General features: G+C 40.6%; 1 protein-coding gene across 1 annotated transcript; it reads right to left on the bottom strand.

Moving 5' to 3' along the window:
• Positions 1-480: 480 nt before the first annotated feature.
• LOC141651709 (uncharacterized) lies at positions 481-1,041 on the bottom strand. The gene has a single exon (XM_074459410.1). The coding sequence runs from the start codon at positions 1,039-1,041 to the stop codon at positions 481-483; it is 561 nt and encodes a 186-aa protein (XP_074315511.1).
• Between the last annotated feature and the right edge of the window lie 18,554 nt (positions 1,042-19,595).

The following is a 19,595-nucleotide window of genomic DNA, read 5'->3' on the forward strand; positions in this document are numbered from 1 at the left end:
GCCATAGACAATATACCCTAGGAATGAAACTTCAGGAACCATAAATGAACATTTTTCCAACTTTCCAAAAAGTTTGTGTTTCTTGAGTGTCAAAAACACTTCTCTCAGGTGTCTTAGGTGCTTTGTGGTGATAGGGCTGTATACCAGTATATCATCAAAATATATAACTGTTGATACTCCAATAAAAGGTCTCAAAACTTCAATCATGTGTCTCATGAAGGTGTTAGGTGCATTGGACAGGCTCAATGGCATGACATGCCACTCATATAGCCCTAGCTTGGTTTTAAACGTTTTCTTCCATTCATCACCCAACTTAATTTTGACCTGGTGATACCCCTGCCTCAGGTCAATTTTGGAGAAAGTTTTTGCTCCACCCAATTCATCCAAGAGGTCATCTAGTCTTGATATTGGGAATCTATATTTGATTGTGATATTGTTGATGGCCCTGCTATCTATACACATTCTCCAAGTGCCATCTTTTCAGGGTACCAATAAAGCTGGTACTGCACATGGACTTAGGGATTCCCTAACATAACCCTTGTTCATAAGGTCAGAGATTTGGTCTTGTAATTCTTTACCAGTGGCATGTTCACACCTGTAGGCAGGCTTGTTGGGTAAGGTAGCCCCTGGGAGGAGGTAAATCTGATGTTCAATTCCTCTAAGAGGGGGTAGACGAGGAGGGAGTTCAGTAGGGAAAACATCAATGTACTCTCCCAAGAGCTTCTCAAGGGGTTCAGGTTGGGGTACACAAGAGTGGACCTTGATTTCTTTGGGAATGACAGCAAAGATGAGGTTTCCTTGGTTTATTTCTTGCAGGACTTCAGACTCCTTCAGTAATAAAGCCCTATTGATGGAACCTGTTGTAGTTTTATCACTGGGTTTGGGTAACACAGCGATGGCCAATGGGGCGAGAGTGATCATTTGGCCATCCTTGGTGAAAGAGTAGGTGTTATTCCTCCCATGATGCACAATGCTCTTATCAAATTCCCAAGGCCTTCCTAATAAGATGTGGCAAGCATCCATAGGAATGATGTCACACATGATTTAATCCTGGTAGACTTGCCCAATGGAAAAGGAAATGAGGGCCTGCTTGGTCACATCAATCTCAGTGCCTTGACTAAGCCACCTGATCTTGTAAGGGTGCTTATATTCTTTGGTTGGGAGCTTAAGCTTTTCCACTAATGTAGTGGAGGCCACATTAGCACAACTGCCACCATCTATGATTAGGTGGCTAATCTTTCCCTGTATGGTGCACCTGGACAGAAATATCTGCTGTCTTTAGCCTTCCTCTAAGGTATGAGTGTGCATAACTCTTCTGAGCACCAGTGATGGTCCTTCATCAGGGGCTAGTACCATCTCTCTGTCAGATTGATCCATGGACTCTCCTTTTGTGGATTCCTCAGAAGGTCCTTCTACTTCAGCACTCCCATCCTCCTCCATCAGCTGGATCTCCAGTGTAGTGAGTGTTCTTTTGGTGGGACACTCCCTGCTGAAATGGCCATAAGTTTGACACTGGTAACACCTTCTTTTCAGGTCACCAGGGGGGACTTGATGATGGTTGATTTCCCTTTATCTTCCCTAGATCGAATGTTGAATCTCACAAGGGTGTAAAGTTTGGAGGTTGTGGGTTTTGTTTGGGTTTTTGGGACACTGGTTTTATCTTTTCCTTGTTTTTCCAATATCTGAGATACCCTGACCACCTCATCAAATGACCAAAGTGGTTGTAGTTTCACCTTGGCAACAATTTTTGGGTCTAACCCTTCTATGAACCTAGCCATTTTCTGTTCAGGTTTTTCTTCTAACTCAAACTGTAGGGTTAAATTTTCAAATTCCCTGAGATAGGTTTCCACATAATCATCTCCTTATTTCAGGTGAGTGAGTTTCAGGAATAGGTCTTGGGTATAGTCAGTTGTGATAAACTTGTTTTTCATTTTGTTTTTCAGTTTATCCCAAGATTTGATAGGTTCCTTCCCCCCTCTTAACCTCTTGTTTTTCATGCCTTCATACCATAGTAAAGCATAACCTTTTAATTTTAATATGGCTACCTTAAACTTCTTGAGTCATTGTAACCTTTGAACTCAAAGATTCTTTCCATAGATCTAAGCCATTCTAGGAAGTCATCAGGGTTTAGACTACGATTAAACTCAGGAAAGTCTATTTTAATAGAGTCATGTTTACCTCATCTGGGTCTCATTGTTACTCCATCATCAAAGTCTGAATTTTCTTCTATGCCTCAATCTTGAACCAGGCTGTTGACAGCAGTTCACATATTTTCCATGCTACCAACTAATCTTCTGACAGTTTCCTCAAGGAGATTTAGTTTCTCATTATCCATTTTGTGATGATTTTTTTGTAAGTAAAAGTATAGTGGGGAATGATAAAAAGGTGGGGTATTTATAGGAAATTTTTAACCTTGGCTCGCTCTGATTACCAATTTGGAGCATATATTTAGCTCATAAACTGGAGTAACCACAAGGGGTGACAAATTAATGATTGACAGCAGTGTCAGTCTAAAGATGGGGTCATTTTAAACTAAATAATGCAGGTTTTCAAGGTAAATTCAGAAAATTTAAGGGAATGCAAAGACTGGAAATTTGAAAGTGCAGGTTTAAGATTTTGGGTTTAAAGTTCTTTCCTTTTTTATGCAACTAAGAACTCTGTGGTTGAGACTCAATACTGGGTTTGTTAGCTTGCACAGGGGTGAATGACCCGTGAATAAAAGTGATTAAACAAGAGAGAACATATAAAAAGAACAAGATAGAGGACTGCCACATAGGTCAGTATAGAATCAATCCCACATAGGTGATTGAATTCTGGTAATTCCACATACGAAATTAATCTGCAATGCAGTTTGTTTTCATTCTCAAAAAGATGCCTCCTTCCTTGAAAGATTACAGATTATATAAGCTAGGATTAGCAAGTTATTTGTGGACTAAAATAGAAGAGAACAAAAGCCATTAAGGCAGTACAGGTAACAAAGAAATGACTCATACAATAGACAAAATAACAACTATGACATTGTACTCTCTTCATGTGCTCTTGTTGGGTGTCGTTTCTTTTTTGATGTGGACATCTTCAGGAGGACTGATGTAGATACCCAGTATCTGCACCTTCCAAAAACCACCCGATGATGATCGGACTATAACGTGTTTTTGATATGCGTGCGTGGATTGGCTATACATGAGATGGTTTAATGCACTACTCGGATATGAAAAATGATTTCAAAAGTTTTATAACTTCATTTGCATTAAAATAACATTATTTAGAGTTAAAACCGTCTTCGGACCCAAAACCGACTCAGAAACCCGCAACTCGAGTCAACCTGAGTCAACCCGAGTCAAACCAAATCTCGAATGTCGAAAAAAATGCCATGAATGTTTTTATCATGCCATTTGCATTAAAATGACCCTAATTAGAGTCAAAACCGACACCGGGCCAAAACCCGACTCGAAATTCAAATCCCGACTCACACGGGCCAAACCCGAGTCAAGCACACAAAACACCTACCTCAAGTAACACTAAAATCATCTTATTAGATGCCCATATTGTTACACGATATCTTATATGAATGCCACATATCACTAAGGGATGGAGAATTGGCCACGTCCAAATTGAAAGGGACAATACATTCCTTTCCATCACAAGGTGGCTCGCGCCTCTTTAGGCCATCTGCTTAGCCTCTAAGCAAAATAAACCGACCTACCACCCCACATTTCTCTACAAATACCCACCATCACATACCATAATCTTCCCGCGAGCGTCCGCCCCTTCCCTCTCTCTTAAACTTCTAGACTGGACTTCCTAAGTCACAAAATCGACACGTGTTTACGACCTACCGATCGTAAACACAAGCCTTACACATTTTATTTCGTACCATCGCCGTGCATTCGACCGACCCATTTGACCAACTCAATTCATCAATCAACATGATTTAATTAACATATTTTCAAAACAAAATCCTTTTTTAAGGCACCTTTTTTTAAACTTCTTAGATCGCGATTAGTCGCAACGAGAAAACCGTCTCTAAAGTCGTCTATTTCGCAAACATCAATACACGTAAGTTTGAGGGTGTAAATATCTCATTTATTTCATGTCTTTACTGTTTTTATGAGTTTATGATCATGAACAATGCATAACACGATTCAAATATAGGTAAGACGAGCCAAAACCGAGTTCTGGCCTCACACAGAAGCTCCTTGCTATGCAGGGAAGCTCGCGCCTCTTGTGGGTGTCCAGGTCAGACTCAAATATGTTTGAGTTCGTCTTTCCTCCAACACTTTCTTTTATTTTTACTTCTTTCCTTTTACGGGTTTTACCATTTTAATTCATTTTTATGACAAACTTTTTAACCATAAATCATAATCACCCTTGGTTCCTAATACCATGACGGTTTAATCCGTGACTCGGTGATATTATTTGGTTAATTACAAATTAAAGGGTAATTTAAACACCTTTTATTTTATTTACCATTTTTCTCTTTTGTTTACATTTGTAAATATATTAGTCATAATTCATAATCATCCTTGGTTCGTTATACCACGTCAGTTTAATCCCAGTAAGATGACAAACTTGACTAATTACAAAGAAATGAACTTAACATATTAGTTCATATCAAACATTTTACATTTTTATTTGTGAACTATGCTTTTCAAGCTTGCAAATCCGACAACGAATATTACTAAGATAATAGTAATTATTCCGAGTCATGCAAATCATTTAATCACAAAACGGTTTTAAATAATCTTTTAAGAAACCTTTTAAAATGGTTTTAAACAACCTTTTTTACAACCAGGAGACGCCTCTTGGTTCGGCTCATGGCTCGCGCCCCAAGGCCTTTTGTTTTCATATTTTAAAACCAGGGCAGAGCCCCTTCCCTCGCCAATAGGCTCGCGCCCCAATGGGGCTGCCTGGCACTGTTCTGTTTCATTTTGGTACGTGTCTAGGACGATCCCGATTACGGTTAACCCGAATACATGATGGATCAGATTGACAAGCTTACGTTTTTAGACTTTGTCATTTGACACCCTTTTTCAATAAGTGGATCGTGTTAAGCATCATAAGCTGAACTTGGTAAATGGATGTTTAATTTCCGTTTTCACATGCAAATCAATCTAAATCCAACTTTGACACCAATTTCTTGGTAAATGCATAAACAACCGACTTAGGAAATATTCACATGTTAGGTTAAACTTTTGCATGTGCATTCATGCATTTACACCGTTTTATCAACTTTTGCACTTAAACAACCACTAGCGATCCGCAGAGGCCGCTAACGCGGGCGGGATTGGGTGTCCGATTAAAGGGCTTTCAAATACGTACCCTCACCCCTTACTCAGAACCTTTGGATAGTGGATGGCCTTATCCAGGGCGTACGAGAGTCATTTTAGGCATAGAATGCTAAAAGAGGGACGAGTCCTTATCTTTAGTACCTATGTCAAACACCGCTTTTTGCCTTGGTTGACCTAGGTATAAAGTGGATTCGAACGGGTTCCAAGCATCCCGCAAATGCTTGGTGGCGACTCCGAACATCTCTAATCGTTTCGAGACCTTTACCAAGACGAAACCGACCGATCTAAAGCGATCCGGTCGAAAGCATTTTTACGTCACCGAGCGTGGCTTTCAAAAGATCGCTGCATGTCCACAGATTGGCTTGGCGTGCAGGTGGCCCGTGACCACAGATCGGTAGGTGGACCAAATTCACAGACCGGCCTGTGGCCCATGTCCACAGATTTGGCGACTCCGCTGGGAAAACTAGGACACTTGTGTCTTTGTGATCCTTAAAGGTGAAACTCGAACGAGGTCGTGGTTAAAGTGAATTAATTGATATTACGGTCATAAGTCAGGTTCCTTGTCCGGGCCCACAACCTAACCTTTTTCGACCAATTGGCTCGTCTCGTCGGCGTGAGTTTTCTCATCCCCGCGTTTCGAATCCCGATTGAGTCAATCATACCGTTGACGTTACACATTTCTGTTTCGTCAAAGAGCTTTCATCACTTTCGGGCACGAGGCTAGGGCACCCTCCTTACCCATTTTGTTTGGATTGATATCTCTCTCGCAAATCGGGGTTTGATTGCTTGGTATGTAACTCACCCTTTTAAGCCAAAACCCGTGTCAGCATTATGCATAATATAATGAACTGTGAGTGCTTACGTGTTATGTGATCATAAGTCCTTCCGTGTCATTTTTCAAACTTTCAAAAACAACTTTTTGGGCCGTTATAATGGCCGTTTCAAACCTCGGTCTTTCGCCCACCGTTGCTTTTCAACACGCCTTTCTAGGCCGTCATAATGACGATTTTCAAACCCGGTTTTTATAACCATTTCAACACGCCTTTTTAGGCCGTCCTAATGACGACTTTCAAAACCGGTTTTCTACAACAGTTTTAAAAACACATTTCGCGCCGTTATAATAGACGTTTCAAACCTCGGTCATTCACCGACCGTTGCAACCCTCTTATGCCGTCGTAATGACGATTTTAAAACCCGGTTTTCTACTACCATTTCAACATGCCGTTCTGGGCTGTCGTAATGACGATTTTCAAATCCGGTTTTCTATAACCATTTCAACACGCCTTTCTAGGCCGTCGTAATGACGATTTTCAAATCCAGTTTTCACAACCGTTTTAAAAGCACCTTTTTAGGCCGTCGTAGTAACGATTTTCAAACTCGGTTTTTCACAATCGTTTCAAACCTCGGTCTTTCGTCGACCGTTGCACACCTTTTCATGTCGTCGTAATGACGATTTACAACCTTGGTTTTCACAAGTCATTTTAAAATACCCTTTGACGTCGTCATAATGGCCGTTTAAAACCTCGGTCCCTCGTCGACCGTTGCTTTCTCAAAGCACCCTTTTACGCCATCGTAATATCGAATTCTACCCTCGGATTTTCAAAATTCGAAATCATGTTTCAAACAAAAATGTTTTTCAAACCGTCGTAATGACGATTTCAACACATGCAACTTTCCAAATTTCAAATCTCGTTTTCAAAATCAAATTTGGCTTTTCTAAGCCGTCGTGATGACGATTTCAATTGTCACACTTTTCGATTTGTATACCTCCTTTTAAAGGTTAAAATGGTTTTCTAACCCGTCGTAATGACGAATTTAATCCTCACAATTTAAAATTTCAAATAATCGAAAGCAATTTAAACTGCTTTCAAATTTTAAATTTCAAAATCAAATCTTTGAAAACAAATTTAACCGTTTTCAGATTTCAAATCTAATTTCAAACCATTTGGAAACAAATTTAACCTTTTTCAAATTTCAAATTCAATTTCAAATCTTTGAAAACAAATCTAACCGTTTTCAAATTTCAAATCCAACTTCAACCCTTTTGAAAACAAATTTAACCGTTTTCAAATTTCAATTCAAAATCAAATCTTTGAAAACATATTTAACCGTTTTCAAATTTCAATTCAAAATCAAATCTTTGAAAACAAATTTAACCGTTTTCAAATTTCATATCAAAATCAATTCTTTGAAAACAAATTTAACCGTTTTCAAATTTTCAATCTAATTTCAATCCTTTGAAAACAAATTTAACCGTTTTCATGGCCATTGTGAAGACGATTCCAAATTCTTCAATTCTCGATTTTCAAATCTGCGATTCGGAATTTCAAACACCGTCTTTGGAAACAACACATTGTTTTCAGAGCCGCCGCAATTTCAACTCAAACCGTCTTTTGCAAACAAACTTAAGACAACCCTTTCAACTGGCCGACTTTCGGAGATCCCTACTCTTCGGAAACCGTCCATAAAACGACAAATAAACATTTTTGAGAAATTCTATTTTTGAAAATTTCAGTCCACCTTTCCGATTCAGCCTCGAGTCGATTAGAGTCCAGTCGATTTCAAGTCAAGTAGTCTAGATAACGCCGAATCTCCGCCGAAGTTAGTACCTACCTTCTGGTCTAGGTCGTGTCGCCTAATTGTCGAGACATCTTCAATGGCATTAGCAGAGTCGAAACCTGTCGGGTTTTAAACCCGCATTTCCCTTACATTACGGGTCAAAGGTCAAGTTTGTGTACATGTCTTTTCCAGCGGCGTCACGCCATGGACAAACTTCCAAATCTCATCAGAAGTCGTCTGTCTAGGCATCACTATGCCAAAATTGACACTCGAGTCTATGTTCAAAGTCATGGACCAAGAGTTCAAACACAAGAGGTCATTCACGATCTTTAATGAACTCATAACCTAGTCACACCGTCACGTCTTCACGACAAAACTGCCTTTTGTACATATGTGTCGCACTTGCCTTTGTTTGTGTAATACCTTGCCAAGACAAGTTATAACGCTTATCGTTATGTCAAATAGGAATCCCTTGGGTGCCATCGATCGCCAACTGGAAACTCAAGAAGCTGATCAACCTTTATCCGCCATGACTTCTGCTGAAACCAACAACATGGTCCTTCGACTCCTAACTACCGTGGAAAAGTTGAGCACTCGTCTCTCCCAAGTTGAGGACAAAATGATAACCGGGAATCTTTCCACTTCTGATATTGAGCAAAGGATTAAGCTACTTGAAAGCTGACTACATGCCAACGACAAAACCAACCCTAGTTGGAGGGCTTCCAAAACCAGACGACCTCATGGGTCATTCCCTGATTTGGGTATGCCTTATGCCACAGCCTTGGAAAGACTAATCTCCCAAGGAAAGCTCAAACCCATTGGTCAAACCCCAGACCCTCTACCAAACAAGCGAGGACGTAGATGGGACGGAAAACGGTTTTGTCAATATCACCAAGGTCGCGGACATGACACTGAAATGTGTCTCCCCCTAAAAGGTGCCATCCTTGACATGATTGAAAAGGGTGAATTACCATTACCTCCCTCAACAAACAACAAAAACAACCATCCTGAAAACCCTATTGAACACAGTCAGGAATCTTCCTTAGACTGCTCTCATCTCATCTCTCCTGACGATGAGAAAATTCATGCAATTGATGAGGATGGCATACAAAGCCTTATAATGATGCTCTTCGTCTCCATCAACAACATATTCTCAAAGCTGCAAGTGGCTATCGATGATTTGAATACCCGGGTAGCTAATTTGGAGAAAAGGTTTAGTAATACTGAAAATGAACCTGGCCATCAAGGAAACCAACCCTTGGTTTACCAACCAACAGCTGTTGAAAATGAGGAGTCATCTGATGGTTCCCACATCCACGAACCTACCAACAAAGAACATAAAATTGCCTCACCAAAATCCCTTTCAAAATATCAATCAACATCCCAAAAACTGTCCATTGACAATGAGCAAATCCTGTTTCCACCCAGGATTGACAAAATCAAAAACAATAACAAAACTCACAAAAACACCCCAAAAACACAAATGTGGGAACCTTTGGAAAACATCAAAGGGTATTCGAAGATTTGAGAATAACATATGGCACCGCTCTGGGGATACTTGCTTCAAAAGGAATGCTGCGACCCATTGGTCCGACTCCGGACCCACCAGAATGCAGGAGAGCCCGATTCTGGGATGGTAATGCCTATTGCCAATACCATCAAGGCAAGGGCCATGACACCGAAGCCTGTCTCAAACTCAAGCATGCCATTCAGGATATGATCGAGGCTGGCAAAATCATAATTGCACCTCTCAGTCAAGACAATCCTCCCGAATGTCTCAAGTCAAACAGCAAGGTTGAACGTTCTCAAAGGACATTCACTAGACTCAACACAACCTATGCCGCAGCTCTTCAAAAACTTATGACTGAAGGGAAGCTACAACCAATTGGGCCCACTCCAGACCCATCTGAAAGTAGGAAATCCCGTTTCTGGGACGGCAATGCCTATTGCCAATATCATCAAGGAAAAGGTCATGACACTGAAACATGCTTCAAACTGAAACATGTGATTCAAAATATGATCGACAACCATGAACTGATAGCTTCATCCCTATGCCAACCAAGTGATGAAAATAACCCTCATGAACATCTCTTTCTGCAAGGAGATGAAAGCCTCATGGACTATTGTCCTCATATCATTCCCAACAACGAGAGTTAAGTGCTCAAGTGGGTTAATGCTCGAGACCAGACATTCAAGCCGTTGGATGCTGCACAAGAGACCTTCGAGGGGGAAAGTGATGATTAAGAGTCCGTATCTACAATTGAGTCTGAGTCCGAGTCCGAGTCCGAGTCTTAGGCTTTCTCATATCTTTCCTAGTGTCTTTCCTTTTATTCCTAAGTGACAAACTGGGGGCTGTGCCCATGAGTCACATGTATTCATCGAGTCTGTGCTAACCTCTTTTTTTATCTAAATAAAAGCAGAATTTCCAACTATCATATATTCTCCCCTTTACCATTTCCCGTTGACAACGAGAATTGATTTGAGAATTAATTTAAAAGAAACAATATGTTCCAATTCAATGTGAGTACACTCGAGTGACATTCCGTATCGAGTAAGCAGAGGACTCGAAACTCCGTGTCCATCTCTTTACCTATTCCATGTCTGGCAATAGAAACCTTTCATTAGCACCCTATTTAGAACGAGCTTCTATCAAAGGGACCCTACGACGAACCTAGATAACAAACCAGAACATCTCCTTGTTCATGATCAATGACGGTAGGCAAGCCCATTCCCCACAAAAATATCCCATCGTCAAATATCAACCTCTCACCAACATGTACATCCGCGTCTGCACCTTTACCTTCTTCGAATGAAGGACGGCAAACAACCAATAGATCCAAGCCAAAACAAAGGCGAAAACCAAAGCCAAAGCGAAAGCCAAGGCTAAAGCCAAATCAAACAACAAAATAGTGAAATTCAAATTCGCTATTTTCACAAATTTCAAACGACGAAATTAAAGCCGTCATTTTCAAATCAAAAACAGGATAGTGAAATTTAAATTCACTATTTTCAGAAATTTCAAACGACGGAAATTAAAGCCGTCATTTTCGAATCAAAAACAAAATAGCGAAATTCAAATTAGTTATTTTCCCACAATTCGAAACGACGGATTTTAAAACCGTCCTTTTCAAACAAATAACGAAATAGCGAAATTCAAATTCGTTTTTTTCTCTCAATTCCAAACAACGGAATTTAAAACCGTCCTTTTTCAAACAAAAATGAAATAGCGAAATTCAAATTCGTTATAACGGAATTAAACCGTCACTTTTCAAACTTCGGACCAACGAGTCCAACACCAAAATACAAAGTCCAGGACCCACAAGTCCAAAGCCCAAGGCCAATAAGTCTAAAATACCAAGTCCAGGACCAACAAGTCCAAAACCCAGGACCCATGCGTCCAACTAGTCCAAAACCCAGGATCTATGAGTCCAAAACACCAAATACCAGAACCTAAACCAACACTGATTCACCCCTAAGTCCTTCTAGAGACTACTACTACAGGGAAACCTATCTAGGATCCTGGGGATATCCCTCGAGATCATAACCAACACTACTTCACCCCTAAGTCCTTCTAGAGACTGTTATAGGGAGAACTATCTAGGCTTCTGAGGATTCCCCTCAAGCTCGTAATATTACACCTTACCCTTTAAGGTCCAGACATGGGATTCTTATCCCAAATTATTTACCAACCATTTCCTGCTCAGGCCACATCAAGCCGGAGACCCCATTCAGCACCACATTAAAAGCCGTAACCCGCCGGCCTAAACACCACAAAATACAAGCTCCAGAATTTTATCTGTCAAACAAACCTCTTATTACCAAGCTTCACATTCCATAATGTCGAAGCCATTTTCACCTTGACTCAGATACGGAGTCTTCAAAAAACATTGCTCCCTGGAACGGGACATGCACATTTCATTCTTAGAGACCACTTTTTAGTGTGCTCACGTAACAAGAAACATTTTCACAAGCTATGCCTCTTCGATTCATGATCAAGAGGTATTTCTCTCCAATCAACTTTCGAGTCACCAAACGGAATTCACCGTCGTGACCCTCAACTCCAGATGTTTATCTCTCAAACAAACCTTTTATTACCAAGCTCCACACTCCATAATGTCGAAGCCATTTTCACCCTGACCCAGATACGGAACGGGACATACCTAGTCTACCCTTAGGGTCCACTCTTTAGTGTGCTCACATGATAAGGAACATTTTAACAAATTACACCTCTTCGATTCATGATCAAGGAGGAATTATCTCAAATCAATTTCTCGAGCCACCAAACGGAATTTACCGTTGTGACCCTCACACTTTAAGGTCCTAACAACTCGCTTAGGCACACACATTTAGAACTACGATCTGGTTTGATTTCACACCACGTGAACATGTAGGCAGTCCTTCAAGGACACAACCATACACCTCAAAATCACTTAAAGGTCCTAACATCTCGCTTAGGCACACACACCCTGAACTACGATCTAGTATGATTTCACACCACGTGAATACGTAGGCGGTCCTATTACAAGGGCACGACCACACCCCCACACACATTCAATTTTCACACCTTTAATTTGCAACCCATTGCACACACAGCTCAGAACTACGATCTGGTTTGATTTCGCAAACACGCGAATACGTAGGCAGTCCTATTACAAGGGCATAACCGTACATCCCTTTCAAAATAATTCCAATTTTCAATCCTCAGTAACCAGCTCAGAAGTACGATATGGTTTGATTTCGCACACACGCGAATACGTAGGTAGTCCCCAACAGGGACACAACCGCACACCCATTTCAATCTCAACCATCAACATTAATCCTCAAAAGCAGCCCACCATGCTGCAAAAATTAATCTCATACCTCTTTACCGGGGGCTTCTTCCTTAATATGTCGCCCATTCCTTGTTTTGTCAAAATCTCACCTTCTCACTCTGGGGGCTTCTCTTTCAAGACGCCGCCCATCCTTTATCCCCATACATCTTTTGAGTCACAACTACGGTCTAAAATAAGACCGCCTTTAGCCTAGTGCTCGGTTCGGACGATGACAAGGTCTTGGTTCCGCACTCCGAATCATCATACCTCGAGAAGGGATCTCCAACAAGCAAACGGAGGCAAAGATGTCTGGAGAAGTTAATCAATTCATGTTCCCCAACAGAGCGAACCTTCAACCTCAGGGATTTGATACGCGTTGTCACCCTTTCTTGGCTAGGAGTTGCACTTACATGTGCAAAGTCTGTCAGAATCACCCTCATGTCGCATCGAACCTAAGCTTGCATCATGCTCACGATCGTCTGCTTGTCAGTCTGTCAGTATGCGTTTGTGTGAGTCAATGTCGTAACGGTCACGTGTCTCCAATCTATCAAATCACGAATCTATGAGAAACCATTTCCAACTCTTAACAGCTTTTAAACTTCACAACTTTCGAAACCTTATCTCCCCTCGCGTGAGATATTACATGGTGGTTACTTATATGCTAACTGCTCACATGCTTATGTGCTTATATGCTTGCATGCTACGTGCTTGTCTATGCGACTACGGATTTGTGTGGTCACTAACCATGCAGGTAATATTAAGAAGACAAACTCACTCCAACTAAGTACTGGGTTCTTTCCAACAAACGGCGACCCATCAAGTCCAAGAGCATTAACCCCGCTGATTACATGGCTTACGCTAACTCACAGCGAGCAGCAACTCATATCCCCGGCGAGTCCTGAGAAGTTTCTAACTCCCCAACGAGTGCCGATTTTTAAATGGATGTCACACATGCTATTTTCCATGGTCGATCATTCGACCATAGATGGCTCGCGAGCCTTACAACGCATATGGCTGACGAACCTTTGCCTGCAAACAAGATACAACTCAAGGGCGTATCCCGAAGATGCCTCGGGTATGACTCCTTTTCACAAGCTGGCGAGCCTTTGTCCGCAAACAATGTACAACTCAATGACGTATCCCCGAAGATGCCTCGGGTATGACTCCTTATCACAGCTGGCGAGCCTTTGCAAGCACACAAGGTACGACTCAAGGACATATCCCGAAGATGCCTCAGGTATGACTCCTTCATATGGCTGGCGAGCCTCAAAACGCACCACCTTCAACACCGGATGGCGAGCCTTTGCGCGCAAAAAATTGAAGGACATATCCCGAAGATGCCACAGGTATGACTCCTTCCTATGGCTGGCGAGCCTCAAAACGCACCACCTTCAACACCGGCTAGCGAGCCTTTGCGCGCAAATGATTCAAGGACGTATCCCGAAGATGCCTCAGGTATGATTCCTTCTTATGGCTGGCGAGCCTTTATACGTAGTTTAATGGACTTTAAACGACCCGGATCAAAAGTCGACAGACTCTAAACTGTTCCCGACGACAGGTCCTTGGCTCAAACCCTCGAGTCGCCTGGGCGTCGCCCTTCCCGACGGCAGGTCCGTGGCTCAAACCCTTTTGAGTCGCCTCGACGTCGCAATGGTCTTCAGGTTGTAATCTTCGATTGACCTGGAGATCATACTTTGACTTTCGCCCTGTCCAAGCCTTTGTCAAAGTGGGGGCTCTGAGATACCAGATGATTCGCACCTTCAAAAACCACCCGATGATGATCGGACTATAACGTGTTTTTGATATGCGTGCGTGGATTGGCTATATATGAGACGGTTTAATACACTACTCGGATATGAAAAATGATTTCAAAAGTTTTCTAACTTCATTTGCCTTAAAATAACACTATTTAGAGTTAAAACCGTCTTCGGACCCAAAACCGACTCAGAAACCCGCAACTCGAGTCAACCTGATTCAACCCGAGTCAAACAAAATCTCAAATGTCGAAAATAATGCCATGAATGTTTTTATCATGCCATTTGCATTAAAATGACCCTAATTAGAGTCAAAACCGACACCGGGCCAAAAACCGACTCGAAATTCAAATCCCGACTCACACGGGTCAAACCCGAGTCAAGCACACAAAACACCTACGTCAAGTAACACCAAAATCATCTTATTAGATGCCCATATTATTACACAACATCTTAAATAAATGCCACATATCAACAATGGATGGAGAATTGGCCACGTCCAAATTGAAAGGGACAATACACCCCTTTCCATCACGAGGTGGCTCACCCCTCTTTAGGCCATCTGCTTAGCCTCTAAGCAAAATCAACCGACCTATCACCCCCACATTTCTCTATAAATACCCACCATCACACACCATAATCTTCACGCGAGCGTCCGCTCCCTCCCTTTCTCTTAAACTTCTAGACTCAACTTCCTAAGTCACAAAATCGACAAGTGTTTACGACCTACCGATCGTAAACACAAGCCTTATACATTTTGTTTGGTACCGTCGCCGTGCATTCGACCGACCCATTTGACCAACTCAATTCATCAATCAACATGTTTTAATTAACATATTTTCAACACATTTTCAAAAAAAATCCTTTTTTAAGGCACCTTTTTTTAAACTTCTTTGATCGCGATTTGTCGCAACGAGAAAACCGTCTCTAAAGTCGTCTATTTCGCAAACATCAATACACGTAAGTTTGAGGGTGTAAATATCTCATTTATTTCATGTCTTTACTGTTTTTATGAGTTTATGAGCATGAACAATGCATAACACGATTCAAATATAGGTTAGACGAGCCAAAACCGAGTTTTGGCCTGAGACGGAAGCTCCTTGCTATGCAGGGAAGCTCGCGCCTGTTGTGGGTGTCCAGGTCAGACTCAAATGTGTTTGAGTTCGTCTTTCATCCAACACTTTCTTTTATTTTTACTTCTTTCCTTTTACGGTTTTTACCATTTTAATTCATTTTTATGACAAACTTTTTAACCATAAATCATAATCACCCTTGGTTTCTAATACCATGATGGTTTAATCCCTGACTCGGTGATATTATTTGGGTAATTACAAATTAAAGGGTAATTTAAACACCTTTTATTTTAGTTACCATTTTTCTCATTTGTTTACATTTGTAAATATATTAGTCATAATCCATAATCATCCTTGGTTCCTTATACCATGTCGGTTCAATCCGAGTAAGATGACAAACTTGACTAATTACAAAGAAATGAACTTAACATATTAGTTCATATCAAACATTTTACATTTTTATTTGTGAACTATGCTTTTCAAGCTTGCAAATCTGACAACGAATATTACTAAGATAATAGTAATTATTCCGAGTCATGCAAATCATTTAATCACAAAACGGTATTAAATAACCTTTTTAGCAACCTTTTAAAATGGTTTTAAACAACCTTTTTTACAACCAGGAGACGCCTCTTGGTTCGGCTCATGGCTCGCGGCCCAAGGCCTTCTGTTTTCATATTTTAAAACCAGGGCAGAGCCCCTTCCCTCGCCAATAGGCTCGCGCCCCAATGGGGCTGCCTAGCACTGTTCTTTTTCGTTTTGGTACGTGTCTAGGACGATCCCGATTACGGTTAAACCCGAATACATGATGGATCAGATTGACAAGCTTACGTTTTTACACTTTGTCATTTGACACCCTTTTTCAATAAGTGGATCGTGTTAAGCATCATAACCTGAACTTGGTAAATGGATGTTTAATTTCCGTTTTCACATGCAAATCAATCTAAATCCAACTTTGACACCAATTTCTTGGTAAATGCATAAACAACCGACTTAGAAAATATTCACATGTTAGGTTAAACTTTTGGATGTGCATTCATGCATTTACACCGTTTTATCAACTTTTGCAGTTAAACAACCATGATCGATAAGTAGAGGCCGCTAACGCGGGCGGGATTGGGTGTCCGATTAAAGGGCTTCCCAATACGTACCCTCACCCCTTACTCAGAACCTTTGGATAGTGGACGGCCTTATCCAGGGTGTACGAGAGTCATTTTAGGCATAGAATGCTAAAAGGGGGACGAGTCCTTATCTTTAGTACCTATGTCAAACACCGCTTTTTGCCTTGGTTGACCGAGGTATAAAGTGGATTCGAATGGGTTCCAAGCATCCCACAATTCTTGGTGGCGACTTCGAACATCTCTAATCGGTTCGAGACTTTTACCGAGACGAAACCGACCGATCTAAAGCGATCCGGTCGAAAGCATTTTTACGTCACCGAGCGTGGCTTTTAAAAGACTGCTGCATGTCCACAGATTGGCTTGGCGTGCAGGTGGCCCGTGACCGCAGATCGGTAGGTGGCCCAAATCCACAGACCGGCCTGTGGCCCATGTCCACAACTGACCCTAGGCAAAGTTGTAGGTGGTACTTCCCATAAGCTAACTGGACCGTGGTCAAGCCCATGGGCTCGTCCCTTGGCTCAGGAATTGTAGCCAGTTGCCCTGTGCAGGAACTGGTGAGGAGTTGGCCTGGATAGTATAGTTGGCCTGGACAGCATTAAGGCTTGGACTGAGAGCTCTTGCTCTAGCAGGTCCTTGGCCCAAATCCTTTTGAGCCCCTCAACGTTGCTTCGGTCTCCAGATTGTAATCTTCGATTGACCTGGGGGCTGTACTTTGACTTTCGCCCTGTCCAAGCCTTAGTCAAAGTGGGGGCTTTGTAGATAGCTGGTATCTATCGAATCTCTAATAAACACTTGATGATTATCGAACTACAACATGCTTAGGAATCGCTACGTTTGATCGCTAGTTTATATAAACTACGCGTCGAAAAACTCAAAAATGATTTCGAAAACAAAAACATTTTCAAAAAATTTAAAAAATACCTGGAGTGTTTTACGCTTGACGGCGGGGTCGCAATGACACTAACTAGAGTCAAAACCGACACCGGACCAAAAACTGACTCAAAATTAAAATCCCGACTCCAACAACGAGTCAAACACAAAAAACAAACGTCACAATGCTTCCATGCTAAGTATACACGGTATACTTGATGGTCAAGTACAAAAATCATGTCCTACAAAACCTAGGATAGAACAAACCACAAATCCAAATCCGTGATAGTGAAAAGACAACTCGTACACCCGCGGACATGTTCGCGCCTCTTCAAGCTGCCTATATGGCCAAGTCGCCCAAAACACACACCACCACACAATCCTCTATAAATACCCCTCAAATGCCACCATTCGAAGGTATGCGAGAGTCTGCCCCTTCTTTTATCCCTTAAAATTCTAGACCTCGACTTCTCGAGTCAACAACCGACGCGTATTTTCGACCTACCGATTGAAAATACGAGCCTTACACATTGTTTGGTACTGTCATCGTGCATTATATCACTTGACTTGCCACTTCGACCAACTACACCATCACTAAAGCTAAGCAACACTCCATACTTTACAAAAACGGTTTTAAATCGAGTTTTCCGACTCACGAGGTTTTACACATTGTCGATTTATCGTCAAGCAACCTAGCATGTAAGTATGAGGGGGTAATTAATCCTCTTATTTCATGTTCTTTTTATCTGTTTTTTATGACTTTAAGATGATAAAACATGCATAATATGATCCAAAATACGGATTGATTGAGCCAAAACTGAGTTTTGACTAGAAAAAAATGACGTTAGTTGTCACCACTACCAACCTCGCGCCTCTTTAGGCCTACCCAGCCAGAACTCAAATGTGTTTGAGTTCATCTTTTCCTCTATTTTCATTTATTATTTACAATCAGTTTTTACCATTTAAAATATTTCAAAACATTTTTTATAACAAGCATTTTTAACCATGAATAATAATCACCCTTGGTTCCTTATACCATGACAGTTTAATCCGTGACTCAGTGATGATATTAGGTTAATTAAATTTTTAAAGGGTATTTTAAAGCCTTTTTTACTAGTCTTAAACCCGTGCAAATTGCACGGGTTGCTATTATAGATTTTGTTATCATCAATTATGTAAAAAAAAATTATAATAATTACTCTTTGTGTAAAGTCATATTTTCAATTTGAATTATAATTCAACTGCAAATAGCAGGTTTGTACATGACGAACGTTGTAATATCATGAAGCAAAACTGACACAGTAAGTTTAATTGGCCAAGTATTCGTTGTAGTATGATTTGTCATCTTGTTAGCTAAGTTTGAGTTGCTACTTTGGTTGGGCGATTTTAAGAAAAAACTTAATTTATATGATGAAACTAAATTATACAGATGAAAATGAACACACAATAATCGAAAATTTGAAATGGTCGAAATAATTACGTAAAGTAAGATATGTTTAAGGTAATTAAGAATAAGATCGGATAAATTAATACAATTGTTGCACTTGTGCAGTTGTGCTATGGTATTAGCTAGGTTCATGTTGGGTTATCATATGAGACATTATACAAACGTTAAAATAATAGTGACTCGCTCCTGTTTATAAGTACATGTACATTCATGATTCATGTTGCAATTTATGAATGTATCGCAGCTAGATCCGTCAACACTTGATCCGCTCCTGTTTTCTTAGGTGGAAGACCTGTTAATGTTGACTCGTGACCCGTGCTCGAACACAAAAGCTATTTTAGGGTCGAAACCCATCCCGTTTCACCCGAACAAGAAACTTATTTCAGGGTTGAAATCCAAGTCGTTTGAGCCGTTGGGTCAAAGATAAATTAATAATATTATTAAAACATTAATATTTGAATATTATATTTTATAAAATAAATAGAAAAATAGTATTTCAATATTTTAAATATAAAAAATAAATAAAATTTATATTATTAACTAATAATTTTTTTTTAAAAAAAAATTAATTTTTATAACTAGTTTAAAATATGTTTGACAATTAAGGAATATAATTATATTATAAATATTAAATATGATTTAATTTTACGAAGTGTGTTTTTTCGTCTCAAA

This window comes from Silene latifolia, chromosome 4, assembly GCF_048544455.1.
Source record: "Silene latifolia isolate original U9 population chromosome 4, ASM4854445v1, whole genome shotgun sequence".
Taxonomy (NCBI): domain Eukaryota; kingdom Viridiplantae; phylum Streptophyta; class Magnoliopsida; order Caryophyllales; family Caryophyllaceae; genus Silene; species Silene latifolia.

Excerpts from the sequence above, each read along its gene's own strand:
- LOC141651709 (XM_074459410.1), bottom strand. The coding sequence starts at position 1,041 with ATGTGTGACATCATTCCTATGGATGCTTGCCACATCTTATTAGGAAGG.